The sequence below is a fragment of the Asparagus officinalis genome, chromosome 3 (genome assembly GCF_001876935.1).
Source record: "Asparagus officinalis chromosome 3, Aspof.V1, whole genome shotgun sequence".
NCBI classification, from domain to species: Eukaryota; Viridiplantae; Streptophyta; class Magnoliopsida; order Asparagales; family Asparagaceae; genus Asparagus; species Asparagus officinalis.
In genome coordinates, this window is record NC_033796.1 from 18527156 (window position 1) to 18543324 (window position 16169).

At 35.1% G+C, this 16169-nt stretch overlaps 2 protein-coding genes across 4 annotated transcripts; both read left to right on the forward strand.

Moving 5' to 3' along the window:
- LOC109833239 (putative F-box/FBD/LRR-repeat protein At4g03220) lies at nucleotides 2455–6455 on the forward strand. The gene is made up of 4 exons (XM_020400836.1): nucleotides 2455–2541; nucleotides 4503–5616; nucleotides 5700–5876; nucleotides 5981–6455. The coding sequence occupies exons 2-4, from the start codon at nucleotides 4507–4509 to the stop codon at nucleotides 6242–6244; spliced, it is 1551 nt and encodes a 516-aa protein (XP_020256425.1). The 5' UTR covers nucleotides 2455–2541; nucleotides 4503–4506; the 3' UTR covers nucleotides 6245–6455.
- LOC109833240 (F-box protein At1g61340-like) lies at nucleotides 13163–14841 on the forward strand. Of its 3 annotated transcripts, none has more exons than XM_020400837.1 (4): nucleotides 13164–13274; nucleotides 13770–14057; nucleotides 14147–14221; nucleotides 14313–14841. In XM_020400837.1, the coding sequence occupies exons 2-4, from the start codon at nucleotides 13833–13835 to the stop codon at nucleotides 14514–14516; spliced, it is 504 nt and encodes a 167-aa protein (XP_020256426.1). In that variant the 5' UTR covers nucleotides 13164–13274; nucleotides 13770–13832; the 3' UTR covers nucleotides 14517–14841. The 3 variants fall into 3 exon arrangements, with proteins under 3 accessions (XP_020256427.1, XP_020256426.1, XP_020256428.1); XM_020400839.1 differs by having other exon boundaries at nucleotides 13189–13226; XM_020400838.1 differs by having other exon boundaries at nucleotides 13163–14057.

Genomic DNA, 16169 nt, shown 5'->3' on the forward strand with positions numbered 1-16169 from the left:
TATCTATAGAGCATATTGGGACAAACTCCATGATAGCTGATCTTCTTACTAAGGGATTGCCACCCAAAGTCTTTCATGAGCATATTGCTCATATGGGTGTGGTATTATTTGAGGATATTATGTTTTAGTGGGAGTTTGTAATTGTGGTGCTTTATGTTTGGTTGTATTGTCTGATCATAATAAAGTATTCAGTTAAGACACTTTGTTACATTATGTGTGGTTTTGACCTCACTAAAGTAGGACCAGTTAAAAATAGACATGTACTGATCACATTGCATGTAATTTTCATGCTGCACATCAATTATTGATCTATGTCGTTTGATTGTATTGGTATATGTGACCATTGATGGGTCGAGTCACGATAAATGTGACGAAGGCCGCTTTGATCCTATATTGATATAGTCAATGGACGAGATTGTTTGGAAATACTTTTTCAGTGATAGCAATTTTTGAGCTCATAAGGTTATACACAATTTAAGGAATCATATGGTGCCCAAGTGGGAGATTGTTGGATTTAATCTAATAAATCTAATTGTGTGCACATATGATTAATCAATGTGTATTGCTATCTTTCAGGATAACCCACTAAAGTGATCAATTAATTTGGGTTAATGGGTATTTAAATAAGTCATGGGGTTATATGTGCAGATACCAGGTTGTAATTGTGATTTGTTGAGGGGCCAAATTACAAATGTACAACATCTATAAATAAGGGGTTATGGTCCCTAATCTAGGGTTGCATTCTCTAATTCTCTTCACCCCCCATCTAGAGAGAAATTCGGCTAGAGAAAACCCTAAGGTTAGAAGATCCAAAACCCATCTCAAGATTCATCTATGGATTCAGGTATAAGCTTCCGCTCTATTGATTCTTGTTAATCTCTTCGAATTAATCATGGCTTTATGGTTTTAGATCTCAAGTTCTTTATTAGATCTAACATTTTGGAGTTGTATTGAAAACGGACAATATCATAAGTTTTAAAGATCTAACTTCAAACTTATCCATTCTCAGTCCACACAGCCCTCTAACCCATTGAGTTATTATCGGTGGCTTAATTGTGGATAGACCCCTTTACTTTCAGCCAATTGTGCATAAGCCATTAAGCCCCTTTAATTCTATTGTTGTCAATAGACCCGTGAGTGAATTTTTTCTGTTTACTTTGCCCTCCGAGAAAGAGAATAATATTTTTTAGCAAATGGACCTCCTAAGATTAAGAGCTAAACAAAATTCATTCAAAGGGTCTATCTGCAACAATTGTACTTCTAGGGGCCTCTGCAATTAGAAGATAGTACAATGGATCTATCTGCAATTAACGTAATATCTTCTGGCCTTCCCCGAGCATGTCAAGTCATTGGACCTAGACATGATTAAACAATGATCACGCTCCCCTCCCATTTGTTTATGTATGAGTCCTATTAATTGACCCGTACCCAAGCAAGTCAAATAACTAATGTGATCCAGATGATTAACAACTCATTCAAAGGCCATAAAAACTTTGCATTATATACTCTCAAAAAAAAATTGCATTCTTCTATTAGGGTCCGTTTGGTTGCCCGTTTTTGAGGGGGAAAGCGGCTGAAAACTGTCACAGATGGGACATCTGTGATAGCTTTCCCCTTCAAAATAAATCAACCAAACGGGCTCTTAATTTTCTCCTACCGTTGCTTTTAAGTATTAACTTTTTTGTTAACCATATCCTACCAAATTGGCCAGTGTACTGAGCATTCAAATAAGTGTTGTCTCTTCTTATCATAATCGGTTTAATTATCAGAAAGGTTTCTTCGAGATATTCTCCCCCACAGACGGTAAGAATTGAAATAAGAATCTTTTATTTGAAAAATAATATTTTGATCTATGTAGTCAATTAACAAATGGAGTGAAGCTAGAATCCAATGTGTCATGCATACCGAAAAGGGGCTTCGTTGATAATTAATTAAACCTTCATTGGCAATGTAGTATTTTAACTTATAATGTCGCTTTTGGTACGCAAGATTGGAGTAAGTGAGAATGGAATGCTAATTTTCGTTCTCATGTTTAAGTGAGATTAAAAAACTAAGTGGGAATATCTTTAAGAATGGTATATTTAAAAATTTTAATTTATTTTTTTAGTCCCACTTTAAGTGAGAATTGTTAATATCTTGAAAACTCATTGAGAATAGCAAATCTCAGTTAAGTGGGAATTGATGAAAAATATGAATGATATTTGTAACATTCCAAAATACATATTGTTTGATAAACATAAATGAAAAATTAAAATTTTATCCTATTTTCACCCGTTCTCGCACACCAAAGGAGAGTAAGAGCTTTCCAGTGAAGAATAAATAAATTTCTGCTTTTGTTAATAAATGAATGTAAAAAAGTTTAGTAAAAGGAGGTAAAATAAAAGGAGGGCAATTTGGGTATATACAAAATATTGAGTTCTGCCGTGTTGGTGGAGTACTAATAAAGTCCACACGGTGGAAACTTGAGGCAAAGGACGGTCGCGGAGGTAGAATCGAAGTTGCACGGTTTCAGTGGGGTTGGCCTTTCAATTTTGATCAAAGGTTCTTTCTCATTCCTCTCTTAATCCAACTCTCTTTGCAGCTAACCTGAGCAATTTTCTTCATTAAGTTTTCGTTTATGATGGGGAATTTAGGGTTTTTATTATTTGGTTGTGATTTCATCTATCTGTTTTTTTTTTTTTCATTATCTCGATATGAGAGAGCTGATTGAGAAGATAAGGGATCTGGAAACAGATAATTTCCTAAAAGCACTTGAAATTTTGGGCTCACTCTTTGAAAAATTAACTATGTGGAAACCCATATTTCTCACTCTTGGTTGCTTTCCGATATGACCTTCTCAAAAGGAAATGAGTTATATTACATCTTCATATATTTACTTTTCTTTCGGAAAACCAATCTATACTACAGTTAATAGCCCAAAAATAAAAAAAAGAGTAGAATGATATGAGCTCATACTCAGTGTAAACATAGCAACTTTCAGAGCCGTTTGGTAACCTGTTTAAGGAACGAGGATTAAGGAGAAGGGCTAACATAGCAACTTTCAGACCCATTTGTTATCCGAAGGGTTAGATTGTTAACCTGTCAGGTAAGATTTATTTTGATCCTTGTGATCGCTTTTGGTGTTTGAGAATAATGAGGATTGTGACTACTTTCTTTATAAATAGTGGGGTTATTTCATAGCCCGCTTGAATAGAAGTATTAGTAAATCCCTCAATTTGAGCGGTTAACTCATTTAGCTCCTCTAGAGGGGTTAATTCTTAATCCTTTTGCAATTTTTGTGTTTTGCAAATTATGGAGAGCTAACTCGCTTTATTTCTTGTGTAGGTTTTTCGTGTTTAGCAACTTAAGAAGGGTTGACTCTCCTCTACCCCTCACTTAAATCTGTAGCCAGCACCTTCATGTTATAAAATGTGACTACCACTCTGGAAATTGATTTAAACTGGTAAATCGCATACATTAAGATCCAACCTTGATCTGGTTATTCAGTTAAGAGTTTGAATTTTATATGAACCAGATCTAATTTCAACCATTTTTACCACTATGTCGGTCTTCAATTTACGTATATGATATATACGTTACAATTATCTTTGCATGCTCCATCCTTCATTTTACTTTAGCGCGTGTTTGAATAGAAGTAGATGGAATCTCATATTTTTCAACTATGTCCAAATTTTAACATATGTGTTTAGTTGAATTTTGTTGCGAAAGCAATTAGGCTAACAACAGGGGAATTGTTACTGTGTTCGAATTGAAGAGTGTTTCAACAACAAATTTTATACCATGTCAAAGGTCCCATCTGCTGCACAAACAAAAAGTCTAAAGTTGCAGTGAGGGTTGAGAGTTGTAATTTTATACTGCAACATGATCTAAGTAGGTGCTTCTGGGCTTATTTTTAGAAACTTTAGGCTAGCTTCGCTTTTGATGGCTTTTGGCTTTTATGAACAAATCTTACAAAAATTGTATGAGTCGAGAAGTCATTTACTTAGTCAAACCTAGCTTATTTTGGTGAGCCTATAAGTTCATAAGTTGGGGAATCCTAACTTTTTCATATGGGACTTAAAAGCTAGCTTATTTGTGATAGTAACAAACAGTTAGATATGAATAAGCTAACCTAATAAGCTACTTTGACAAAAAAAAGCCCTCCCAAACACCTCTAAATGATGTTCTAAATGCATTGATGTTCCAACTGCTAATGACACACCTCAGATTTACTTAAACCACAAAAAGATCAGTTCACACCCCATTTCTGATAGTAGCTCATGTAATTCACGATCACATATATGAGTGCCACCTTAATTGGATTAACATGTTCCCTTGATCATAATGTTTATATAACTCTTTACGCTTTTGCTATGCAGAATATGCATGACTTGTACGCGTATGCTTGATGAATGTCAATATATTGTGCAGTAAATTCATAAGAACACAAACCAAGATATAAAGGTATTGACTGGTAGTGGTATTTAACAGTGTTTTACCCTTTTCAACTCATTATTGATCAGCCAAATGGAAAAAGTTACGGGGAAGTGCCGACACAAATTAGAAGATGGTGAGATTTTAACAAAGGATGAGAATGAACAGTCTGATCAAATCAGCAAATTGTGCAATGCCATAATTCACCATATTCTCTCTTTCCTTCCTGTGAGAGATGCAGCCAAGACGAGCATCCTCTCAAAAAGGTGGAGGAAATTATTTCACTCAATGCCTATTCTGGATTTTGACCAGAAAACTGGAGGAGCTTTGATGACTCACCCTAATCGTGCATTAGTCGACTTCATGAGTGCATCAATATTTTTCCGTGAACACGCACCCATAAATTTGTTGCGGATATCACTTGATTACAGCTCTTCCTTTTATTTTCCTATCCGACAATGGATTCACATATCAATGAAGTTTAATGTTCTGGAGATGTATCTTGATTTCTCGGGTGGAGATTCCTTCCTCCAATATCGCACTCTCTATGTTAGTGACAAGTTGCAGGCTTATTACTGTGCTGATGATAATCAAGTTCGTTGGGATTATGATTCAAACACTGATGAATCAGATTCCGCTGAAGAATCAGACTCGGAAAGCGATGAATCGAGCAGTAGTGATTCAGATGATGAATCCCAAAACTCCCGATTTATTATTCTTCCAGCTTTGTTCAACTCTGGATCTCTTCGAGTTTTGAAGCTGGCAAAATGTAATATACCCGATGCAGATTCTATGGCTCTTGGGAATCTGATTTGTCTTGTGCTCAGAGATGTTGATATCTCTGAGAAAATGCTCCACCAAATGCTCTCCAGCTGCTGTATGCTTGAGAATTTGGAACTTAGATTAATTCCTGAATTGAAAAAGCTTGAATTTTCTGCACCCAAACTACTAAGCATGACGTTGGAATGTTGCCACTCCCTGAAGAAAGTGAGCATCGATGCACAAGGACTTCAATATTTCAAGTTTGGGTTGAGTAATACAACGAAAGATCTTTCCTTGCAAGTTCCTTCCTTGGTTAAAGCTGAAATAGGTTTATGCCACAACATCAATTGTAATGTGAGACATCGGGCTGACCGTCTCGTGAATCTTCTCAAGGATCTCAGTCATGTTAAGGATCTGAGTTTGTATAGTAAATTCCTAAATGTACTTTCCCTATACTTTGCTAAATTTATTTTCACTTGGTTGTTTATACATGCACAACCCTGACTTTATTGATATTCTCACAGGATATGAGCATTCCGAAGAGTCAAATGAAAAACTTCACCATGCCAACAGTTAGGCGATTTAAGATTATTGGGAAGATGAGAAACGATACCATCTCAGCAATGTTTGGTTTAGTCAAGGCTTTTGATAATTTGGAGTCCCTTCATCTGTTCATTGTTCACCCCAGTGAATCAGATGATGTAATTTCTTTTATGCTGCTATTCCTTTCGATTATTTAGGATTACTTTCTTACATTATGCGTCATTTACCGATTTATTAATTTACTATTGTGTTGGAAATCAAGGTCCATCTTGAAGAAAAGCAACTAAGGAAATTGAAGAGTACTTCCATAAGTTGTTTGGAGTCTCGTCTGAAAGAGCTGAAGGTAGAAGGATTTGAAGGGACTGATATTGAGATCAAGCTGATAAAATTTCTGGTGGACTATTGTAAAGTCTTGGCGAAGGTTGACATCGAGACGTACACTCCATCGTTCTTGACCCATGGAGAAATTAAAGCAAATTTGTTGAACCAGTGGAGCTCGAAAGATCTAGAAGTGAACTATAATTGATCAGGAGTTTTTTGAAGTGAGCTTGGAGAGCCCCTTTTTATTGTGCAATGACTTGCATTTACGCTATTTTACTAGGTATATGTGTGAGGAGTTCATAATGTTCAAACCTATTGTTGTTTGTGCTTTTGATCTTAATATGGAATAACTGACTGAAAGTAGGGAAAATAAGCATGGTTATCAATAAAGAAAATCGTCCTTTATTCTGCATTGATATGTTCCTTGCATCCTGATCCATGAAGGTTGCTTTCAAGGGAAGGATATAAAGGCTTGCATTGACAGTGGGTAGGCCCCTTATAGTGTTGCAGATACATCTTCTAAGTGATTGTTTTGACTCTTTTGCCCTTAGAGAGAGTTTTTTTTCTCTCTCTCTCTCTCTTTTTAGTTTTTTTTTCGAATAAACCATCTAAGGGTAAAAGAGTCAAAAAAATTCACACGGAGATATATCCACAACAATAGAACTATAGAGGGTCTATGAACGACTGGATGATAGTTCAAGGGGTCTATCCTCAAGTAACCGAATAGGCTATTTAACTTGGTTTTTGCACTAATATTATACATTCATGTTACGAGGTAAGGGCATGTTTGCCTAATACTTATTTTATGATTCCTTATAAGTTATTTATTACTTAATTTAACTTATTAAACTTGGGGGTTATACAATGGCGGTGACAAAGATAAGAGCAATTGCTAGAGATCCCAAAGGTAAGGGTTTTCTGCCATCTGCCCCAAGACGTCAAGTGGGTAGAGATCAACAGCAGAGAATCTTCATCAAAAGGCTTTTCAAGGATCCATCTGTAGGCCCCTCTACCAACCCCTCTCCAATCCGAAAGCGCTCTTTTAAATCAAAGTAGCCGCCTATGCAAGCCCCAATTTTCCCCCTCTTTTGGCTCTCTTCAAGAGAAACTAGGGTTTGGGCCACCGCTCGAGAATGGAGTTGAAGAAGAGGGTCGGACGAAAGTTGTTAAACAAAAGCAGGAGAGAAAGAAGAAGATGTTCCCTCCAACCACACCCCCACAATAGAAGATTATGGCACTAAGCGACCTAGAAGATGCTTTTATTGTTGTGATGAACAATATCATACAACAGATTGGTACTCTAAGGGAGCTTTTATTTGCTTCAAATATGGGAAGAAGGTTATAAGAGGAACGAATGGTTTTCCCCACCTTTGACCAGAGGAGAAAATGATAGATCTCTCATCGGTCGAGAAGATTGCAGAACATGCAAAAAAATCTTCTTTTGCATGGGGTCTTCACAATTACGAAGGGGAAACATCTCTAGAGATGTTAAAAGTTGAGTTTTACAGTATTAAGTATCGTGATTTTGGGTGGAACGAGAGGGTGGTGCATATGGATGACGTGCAATATCTCGTTTGCTTCCTTAATTTGTTTCGTCTCTCTGTGGCAATTGATGAAGGACATATTGATCTAAATGGAGTTGTGGGCTTTTTTTTCTCCTTGGAGTGAAAATGTGGGTGTCAAAATTGTTTGATGTTACTATTATACTTGGGTAAAGATTAAAAATCTGCCTTTTTAATTTTGGTGTCATTCTATCTTAGAGAAAATTGTTAGCTCTTTTGGTGAAGTTGAGAATGTTTGTAAAAAACTTTGATCTGGAAAAGATGACAAATGATGTTAGAATTCTCGTCAAAGTTGCATCCCCTAAAGATATTCCAAGATCAATTATATGTTCTTATGTCTCCAAGCTTGATGGTTTTGGAAGGGAGACGAAGCTTGTAATTACTCTAATTGATGGTGGGGTTTACTCTAGTTAGAGATATGGAAGAGAATTTGAAGGGTTAAAGGCCCGCGGAGAACGATTGTCGGACTCTACACGGAGCGGTTGTCGATTAATTAGAGCAGTAGTAGGTGGCTGCGGTGGTGAAGAAAGACAAAACAATAGTGGTAGTAGAAGGCTAGTCTAGTCCATTTGACCCAAAGTGCAAAAGAATAGAAAATGATTTAAGGACCCAAAATATGGCCAACTCATTATGCAATAGGGAGGGGACAACTCATTGAAGGAAATTTCAAATCAGGCGGATTCTACGGCAACAAGTAATTAGGTGAGGATTTGATGGAGATTTCTAATGCTTTGTTTGGGAGTTTAGTAAGGAGAACGAAAGTAATTTGTTTTAGCTTGTTTGGGAGTTCTAAGAAAGAGAAGGGAAATCAGTAAATATGTATAAAGTTACATAAATACCTTTACATATTAGATTAGAGTATATCTTAGCCATTGATTTTAATGTCATAGAGTATAATTGTCTTATCATATTGTAAAATTTTATATTAATTTTCATTCCATCATCTACCCCCCAAATTGGAGGGGAGGAAAATGTAATGAAATTTAACCTTCCATTCCATCCTCTAACCCCTAAAAAAAACTCCCAAACAAGTTAAAATTGAAATTTCAATTTAACTTCCATCCATTAACCTCCATCCCAACGAGGTGTAAGGAAGTGATATAAATCTCAGAGATCTTATCAGTTCAAATCTCCAAAAAAATGGTGTGAAGATTTTCGTCAAGTAAAGGATCATAAGTCAGCAAAAAAACTCAACTACTTGGTATTTGATAAATATTCATGAATATTCACGAATACTTATCGAATTTCAAAGTATATTTATTCCGCTAAAGAATTCTATTTTCAAATAGTATTAGAATTCATAAATAAAATTTATTCCTTTATAATATATGATATATATATATATATATATATATATATTTAAATCAAAATTTTAATTAGAAAACATATTTAAGATTATTTAAGTCTTAAAATCAGTATATAAAACTTAAGTAGAAATGGTATGTTGGTTAAAAATATGACACCATATGTGCAATAATACAAGTAATAAGTTATGATCAAAATTTAAACGAATATTTAACAGACAAACGAACGAATATACACCTGGTTAAATTCTATTCGTTAGTAAACTCGAATACAAAAAAATATTTGTTTAGTGGTAAATGAACTACCGAATCGAATATGAACGAATACTTATTCGAACAATTATCGAACTATTTGTTAATTATTTGGTTCATTTCCACCCCTACTTCCAAGAGCTACTACCATCAAGGTTACAGCTGAAGCTCTAGGAGATTCTGAAACTTCAAGGAGGGCTGCTGAAGCCCTAGGGGTTGCTGGAAGTCAAAATGAAGCATAAGTAGCTAGCAAGATAATTTTTCAACTCTAAAAAGGCTTTGGTCATTTTGTTTATGACTATATTTTCTCTTATTTGATATTTTTTTTCTGGTTGATTATAGAGCTCTGATATTTTACTACCCATGAACTAAAGGCTAGCTTTGGCTCATAGATGTATCAGCTTTTGCGGTGAATAATAGCTACAGTAATCTCTTCATCTTCATTGATGCATTTATGGGAAAAGTCTCTTGTTATCATAATTAGGAAAATCCAGATTTCTTTACTCAAACAATAAATACTATCTTGTATCTTTTTCTTATGATTAATAAAATGAATAGGGATCTATCCCTTGATTTTGCTTTAAAAAACTTATTTTTACTTATTTATTAGAGGGCGTGATAATCTTTTACATCAATAAGTAAGACTTATAAGTGGGCAAAAAATAAGCCGGAGAATCCCAACTTTTTTATTTACTTATAAGTTAAGAAAAATAATAGATAAACACTTACCAAATATGATCTTGGCACCTTATAAGTAAATATAAGTATTTTGCCAAAACATGCTTAAGTACGTTGGTGCAAGCCGCGTGTTCATATCACAGAAAATATGAGCGCCTTTCCAAATGTTAGGACAATTTCATTAATTTTGCAAAGGCACCGCACTTAAGTTGAATTTTCTATGTAAGGCATTTTTCGTTTTTGTTTTTATTTTTATTTTTTCTTTTGTTATTATTCATTTGTTTATTTGGCAAATGAGAGAACATTAATTACTTTGATTTTTCATTGTGAGAGCATTTACAAAATTTCTGAAAATTTGACAGATGCATGGAGAAATCAAAAATGGGGGTTTTCCCCTTAAATATATAGTACAGGATTGGAACTCTCATTGGATTGGCACTCTCATTGTGGGTTTGTTTACAAATTTTGATCTTCTTGATTTTCTCAGTCATAATTGAACATGTAAGTATTTAGACAGTTATTATTCATTTTTAGTATAACGTTGTTAAATCAAAATACATCATAAACTGATATTCTTATTGAGATATCTTTATGGATCCGAATCTTCTCTAATTAGGTGGTAATTGGAGGACTAAAGATCCTACACGGGGTGTTCTGAACCTTTAATGGGTGCGGTGAAATACCAACAATGCCCCCTATTTTGCATCTGAACGGTCCGCAACACTCTGCATCGTGCGGGGTGTTCTCAGAGGATCCTTTCTCTAATTGAAGAGGACTCCAATACCCCTTGATCATTTATTCTAATTTTAAGAGAAAGGATTATGCCATTTAGGATTTCCAATATCCATACAGTGGTTTTCAGAATACCATTGTTTACATAGTTATATTTTTATTTATGATAAAAATAAAACATTCTAAAAACTTAATTGGCAATTTCTAAAACCTTAATTCCATATAGTGATTTTCAGAATACTGTAGTTTACATAAATATGTTTCTTTCATTTTTTATGATTTATTTGCTGGTACAAGATTTAATTATATATTACTTTAGAAATTAAACTTGCAAATTGAATAGTTGTTTATTCGATACCTAGCTAGTTGGAGAGTACTTATTTTTCTATTTTTTTTCTAAGCTTTCAGAAATATTCTAGGATACAATTAATTAGAAATTTATTACTAAATTGACAACTGTATTTTGAGAACCACGATTTGAATAGTAAAAATCCTAGATGGCATATAGTCCTTTTCTTTGAAAACAGAATAAATGACCAAGGAAGATTAAAAATTCCATGAGGTCGAGGGATGATTTGGAGCTCATGCCTTCAAAAGGATTTTGCAAAAACGTCTATTTTAAAGACGTTTTTATAATAAAGTCTATCAAAACTGACACTTTTGACAGGCTTTTAATCAATTTCCTCCCTCTAAAAGAGATAACCAAACGTGCCCTAAGTTTTAAACTTCACTTGCAATTTATTTTGTGCCAGATTATTCTAATTGGGCTTTATCATTGTCTCATCCCTTACGCAGTCAAGATAAGTAACTTTTTTTTTCCCAACGTACGGAGTATCATGATGTCAAACGAATCCATTCATCTCCTGATATCTTTCCCACGTTATCAGCAAAAGTAAAGTGAAAAAAATAAAGGTGAATCGAACATATCCCCTCTGGTCTGTTACTTTGAGTTAAGCTAAACCCCCTCAACTCATTTATTAACAATTAGCTCCTTCAATTCATAAGAATGAGGGATGTTATTTACAATTTATCTTTCTAAAAAATTGCTAAATCCCTTCTACTCATTTATTTATTAGTAATAAACCTCCCTCAATTCATGAGAAAGTGGGACATTAGTTGCAAGGTATCTTTCTAAAAAAAAAATATTTGGATAGCACTAAGTGTTAATAAATAAGTTAAGAGAGATTTGCAACTCAAAATATAGATGAGGGGAGTTATGTCCAATTTACCCAAGACAAAATGATGTGTTGTGTGTGTGGGGGGGTGGGGTGGGGGGGGGCACGATGGACTCAAGATGAAGCTCCAGCTGCATTTTTTTAATAAAATTGTCGTGCAACAAAACAATTATACTCCTAACGTACAAAAAGTATAAGGGGGGCGTGCGTTTGCGCCTGCAGGTGAAAAATAAAAGTAAGAAAACCACTTTCGTTTAACAATTTAGGTATTTGTTTGCATGCAAATGATTATAAAGTGAAATGCAAAAAGTTATCACATAAGATTTAATGTACTTTTGTCTTTTCATAAAATAGTGGTAAAATCGCATGAAAGTAGCAAAAAAAGTAACTAATGTTGATTAAATAATTTTAATTATATTTTCTTATTAATCTTATTTTGTCACGTTATCATCACATTGCACATTTAACATTAATTTAATTTTTCCAAATAAACATTGTATTTTTACTTACATGCTAACATAGATGTAAACGTTATTTGTAAAAAAACAAGTAAATTACATATTTTAAATTGCTAAACAACCCCTAACTGGATGACAAAATAAAGTTATGATACGATATCGGTGTCTTCTCAATAATCTAACTCAAAATTAATCTTATAACAATAACAATTTTTTCATGGGGCACATCACATAATACAGGCCAAGTTCAGTGCATGCTTTAAGAAAGATGAAACTAAATATTTTAATCACACCGAGTTATCTGTGCTCCTTAAGTAACCGACATCACCGACCCGCCGACAAAATCGCCACGTTAGCACGTATCGGATCCACGTCTAGCGACCACCCTTAAACTGACACGCATCCGATCCGCTGCCAACGGTTACTTCCTAGGATCCACGTCTAGCGACCACCCTTAAACTGACACGCATCCGATCCGCTGCCAACGGTTACTTCCTATTGTCACGCCACGTGTCCCTCCACACGCGTGGACTGGGAATTGACTCGTAGAGCAAGGCGGCGCCCTATGCTGGCGTGGAGAGGTACAAGCTCAAGCTTAGCTGTGAAACGCGGTTCTTGCGCAATGAGCGCGAAACCGAAAAATTCGACGCAGTCCAAACACACAGATATCACGTCCTTTTCTTTTTAGAAGTTGAAGGTGGGGCATTCTAGGACTTTCCAAGAATGACCCCATATTTTAAGTTTAAATTTAAATTTAATCTACTGAGAGGGAAAATATTAAAGCAGTTAAGATTTGCTAGTACTGTATCCTACATGACCAATTTCTGTGTAAAAATTTAAATTTTAATGGAAACGTGAAGGGCATTCTGGGACTTTCCAGGAAAGGACAAGGAATTAAATATTCTTTTTCCCATTTGATATTTACGGCACTTCATCGCCAGTATCCTCTTTACTTTTGACCTCTATAAATATAGTTCTAGGTCGGTTTGGTTGGGGACATTGGGTGAAAACTGAAGCAGTTCTCAGGTGCGCAAGATTAGATTTTTGTTCTTCTTCGATTGGGATCTCTATTTGGTACGTTGATTCATTCTTCAATTGGGTTATCATTTCTTTTTCAATTGGGGTTAACTTGTAAAGAGATTGTTGGACTGTTGATGCTTTCTTTACTCGCATTTGCTTTTTGAAAGATTATTGAAGCTTCCTGGAAACCCACTTATGTGATAAAAATATGATCTTTTTCCTGGTCCATTAACTCAATTTTTGTGGTCTTAGGGTTGCTTAAGCTAATTGGGTCTTTATCTACACTTTTGGTGATTTTAATGGAGAATCTTGTTGTGATTTATTGGAAAACTTTAATGCTTCGTAATGTAACCTGCGCTTATTTCTCCAATAATTAATTTGTAAATGTATTTGAATGTTTTTTTCCTTAGATTCCTGTATAAAATTGAAACATTGCAAAGATTTGTTGAATTCAAAGAGGTTACATTTTGGCATTTGGGTTTCTTTCATTTTTATTTTATTTTCAGCTCATGGCTAATATTTATCTTGGGTTTTTTTTATCTGTTGCAGAGAAAACTAAGGTTTTTACTCTAAAGCTGAAAATTTTCTAACAACTGGAAATTTTTCAAGAAAATGGCGTTGAAGGTATTTCAATGTAATGGATCAGATCACCAAAAGCCAATCGAGCTTGTAACTAGCACACGCATCCTAGGGAGGAAAAGGATCCTTGTGTTGAACAAAACGGAGGCAATTTCCAATTTGTCTTCTCCATTCAGTACTCCTTTGCCAAAACGAAGGGGTCGAAGGGTTCAATCTGGGGAATTGAATCGCCTCGAATCCTTGCCTCAGGATCTACTGGTAATTTGCGTTTTCGTTTCAGTTCATTCTATGTGCTACAAATTATCTTTGTTTAGGCTATTATTAAACTTGTGTTTTGTTTGATGTAGGTTCGAATATTATGTAAAGTGACCCACGAGGATCTAAAGCAACTACTCCTAGTCTCGAAATGTGTCAATGAAGCGGTAATCTCATCTGTACAAGGCTTTTTGTTGAGCCCAATTACCGGATGCTCATGGTTATATGCCTACTTACGCTGTTTTCTCTCTGTTACAGGCTCTGACCGCAAGAAATTTTCATTTTGCTTACACTACTCCGCGAACAAAGCCTGTCTTCAGGAAAGATGATGACTCAGGAGTTGATGATTTTGGAGACAGTAGAGATGTCCCAAACGCACCAATTCCACGCAGGATGCCAAGGTCACGAATAAATTTTGAGATCGATAGCATCGCTGTCAATCTCTTCTCGGCACATGATTGATGCGGTCGAAATTGATTGGCTGGATACGTGTAGATATTTACATGATGATCGGTGGCCAAATATTTGGGTTGGCTAGAGAGAAACATTTATGTGGCATTTCAGTTTTCGTGCATTAGGTTCCATGTTTAGTAGGCCCTGTAATTTATTCTGTGTAAAGATATAGTACTAGCCGCTGTATAGTAGTTGCCATTCTTCAATGTATTTATTGAAGATCGTTGGCTTATTATGTGATACTTGTATTTATTTATTTTTATATAGTAACAATATATATTTGCTGCTGTATAGATAATTTGCCGTATCAATGTATATTTTTTTTTGAATAATATCTAAAGCTTCTGTCCCTTTTATAATTTTTGATATATGACATTGGTTTTGAGTAACGAAGTGCGTCTAGTGACAGATCTTTGCTTTATTCTTTGGGAGATTCTGTTCTAAATGTTGCTGAGTACTTGATATTTTGTTATTAATACGTGTTTGAATATTGGTGCACTTGGACAACCTGATTAAAGTTTAGCATACTGCCTAAGTTTTTTTAGTCGGACTGCTGGGCATCTGCACTATCAATAAGTTACAATCTTACCTTCATTATTTCTCTCATTCTGTAGATCCTCATTTAGTGTATGCCTTGACATAGCGCATGTAGGCCTTCATTAATCTATTTTGCAATCTTTGTGATAAAAATCTTTTTTTTTTCCTTCTAAACGAGGGTTTGAATCTATTCTGTTGGCATAGCATCCCACAGAGCCTGTCTTCAACATGGATAATGATTTTGAAATTGTAATATTGACACATGGACTCATGTGCGCTGCACCCATGGGAGGTGCTCAAAGGTACAATGTATCGCTCTCTTTTACACTGTGCTGTTCTATTGCTTTTCATTCTCTGGTCGATATTGACTAGTCATGTTCTCCTGTGTTATTCCTCCCATGAACCGAAGAATTTCAATAATGCTAATCATTCTCATCCCCCAAACACTAAAGTCTAAAGAACAATCCCTCTTAATTATTGCCTCAGTTCTTGTCGGAGAAACAAATAGGACCTTCCCCCTTGTATCTATTAGGCGTTATTCAGATAAAATAGTACTTCAGCTTTTAGAGAATTCATGCATGGATTACATGTCGATGGATTCAAATAACATTTTCTAGCTTCAGCAAAGATTTTATTAGTTTCCTACTGTTGTTGCCAGAATGAGCTCTAGTATGAGATTTTACTCGAACCAAAATTTTTGACATCCAATCCTAACCATAGAGTTTAACATGACTATGCACATTAGCTAAAATTATACACATTTTCAGATGAATATCAATCAAGTCTAAATGAGAGACGAAGCCTGTATTTTTTTTTTCTTCTTTTTTGAAAAATCGAGGAAAGATGCCAAGAAATTTACTAACTAGCAGAAGTTACTAATACATCAAGCCTATACTGTAGCTATATATATATCCATGTCTAATAAACTTTAAGGCTTAACTCAAAACCTCCATCATGTTCTGATGTGGTGATCAACAGTGGTAGATGAACTTCTCTGTCAATGTAATAGCAAAATAATGCATCTGAATGATTTCATCTTTATGGTGAAGTGTTGTCTCCATCCCATTAATAGTGGCTCATTATATAGGGTTGGGCGCGGGCGGGGTCAACCCGCAAGCTAACCCG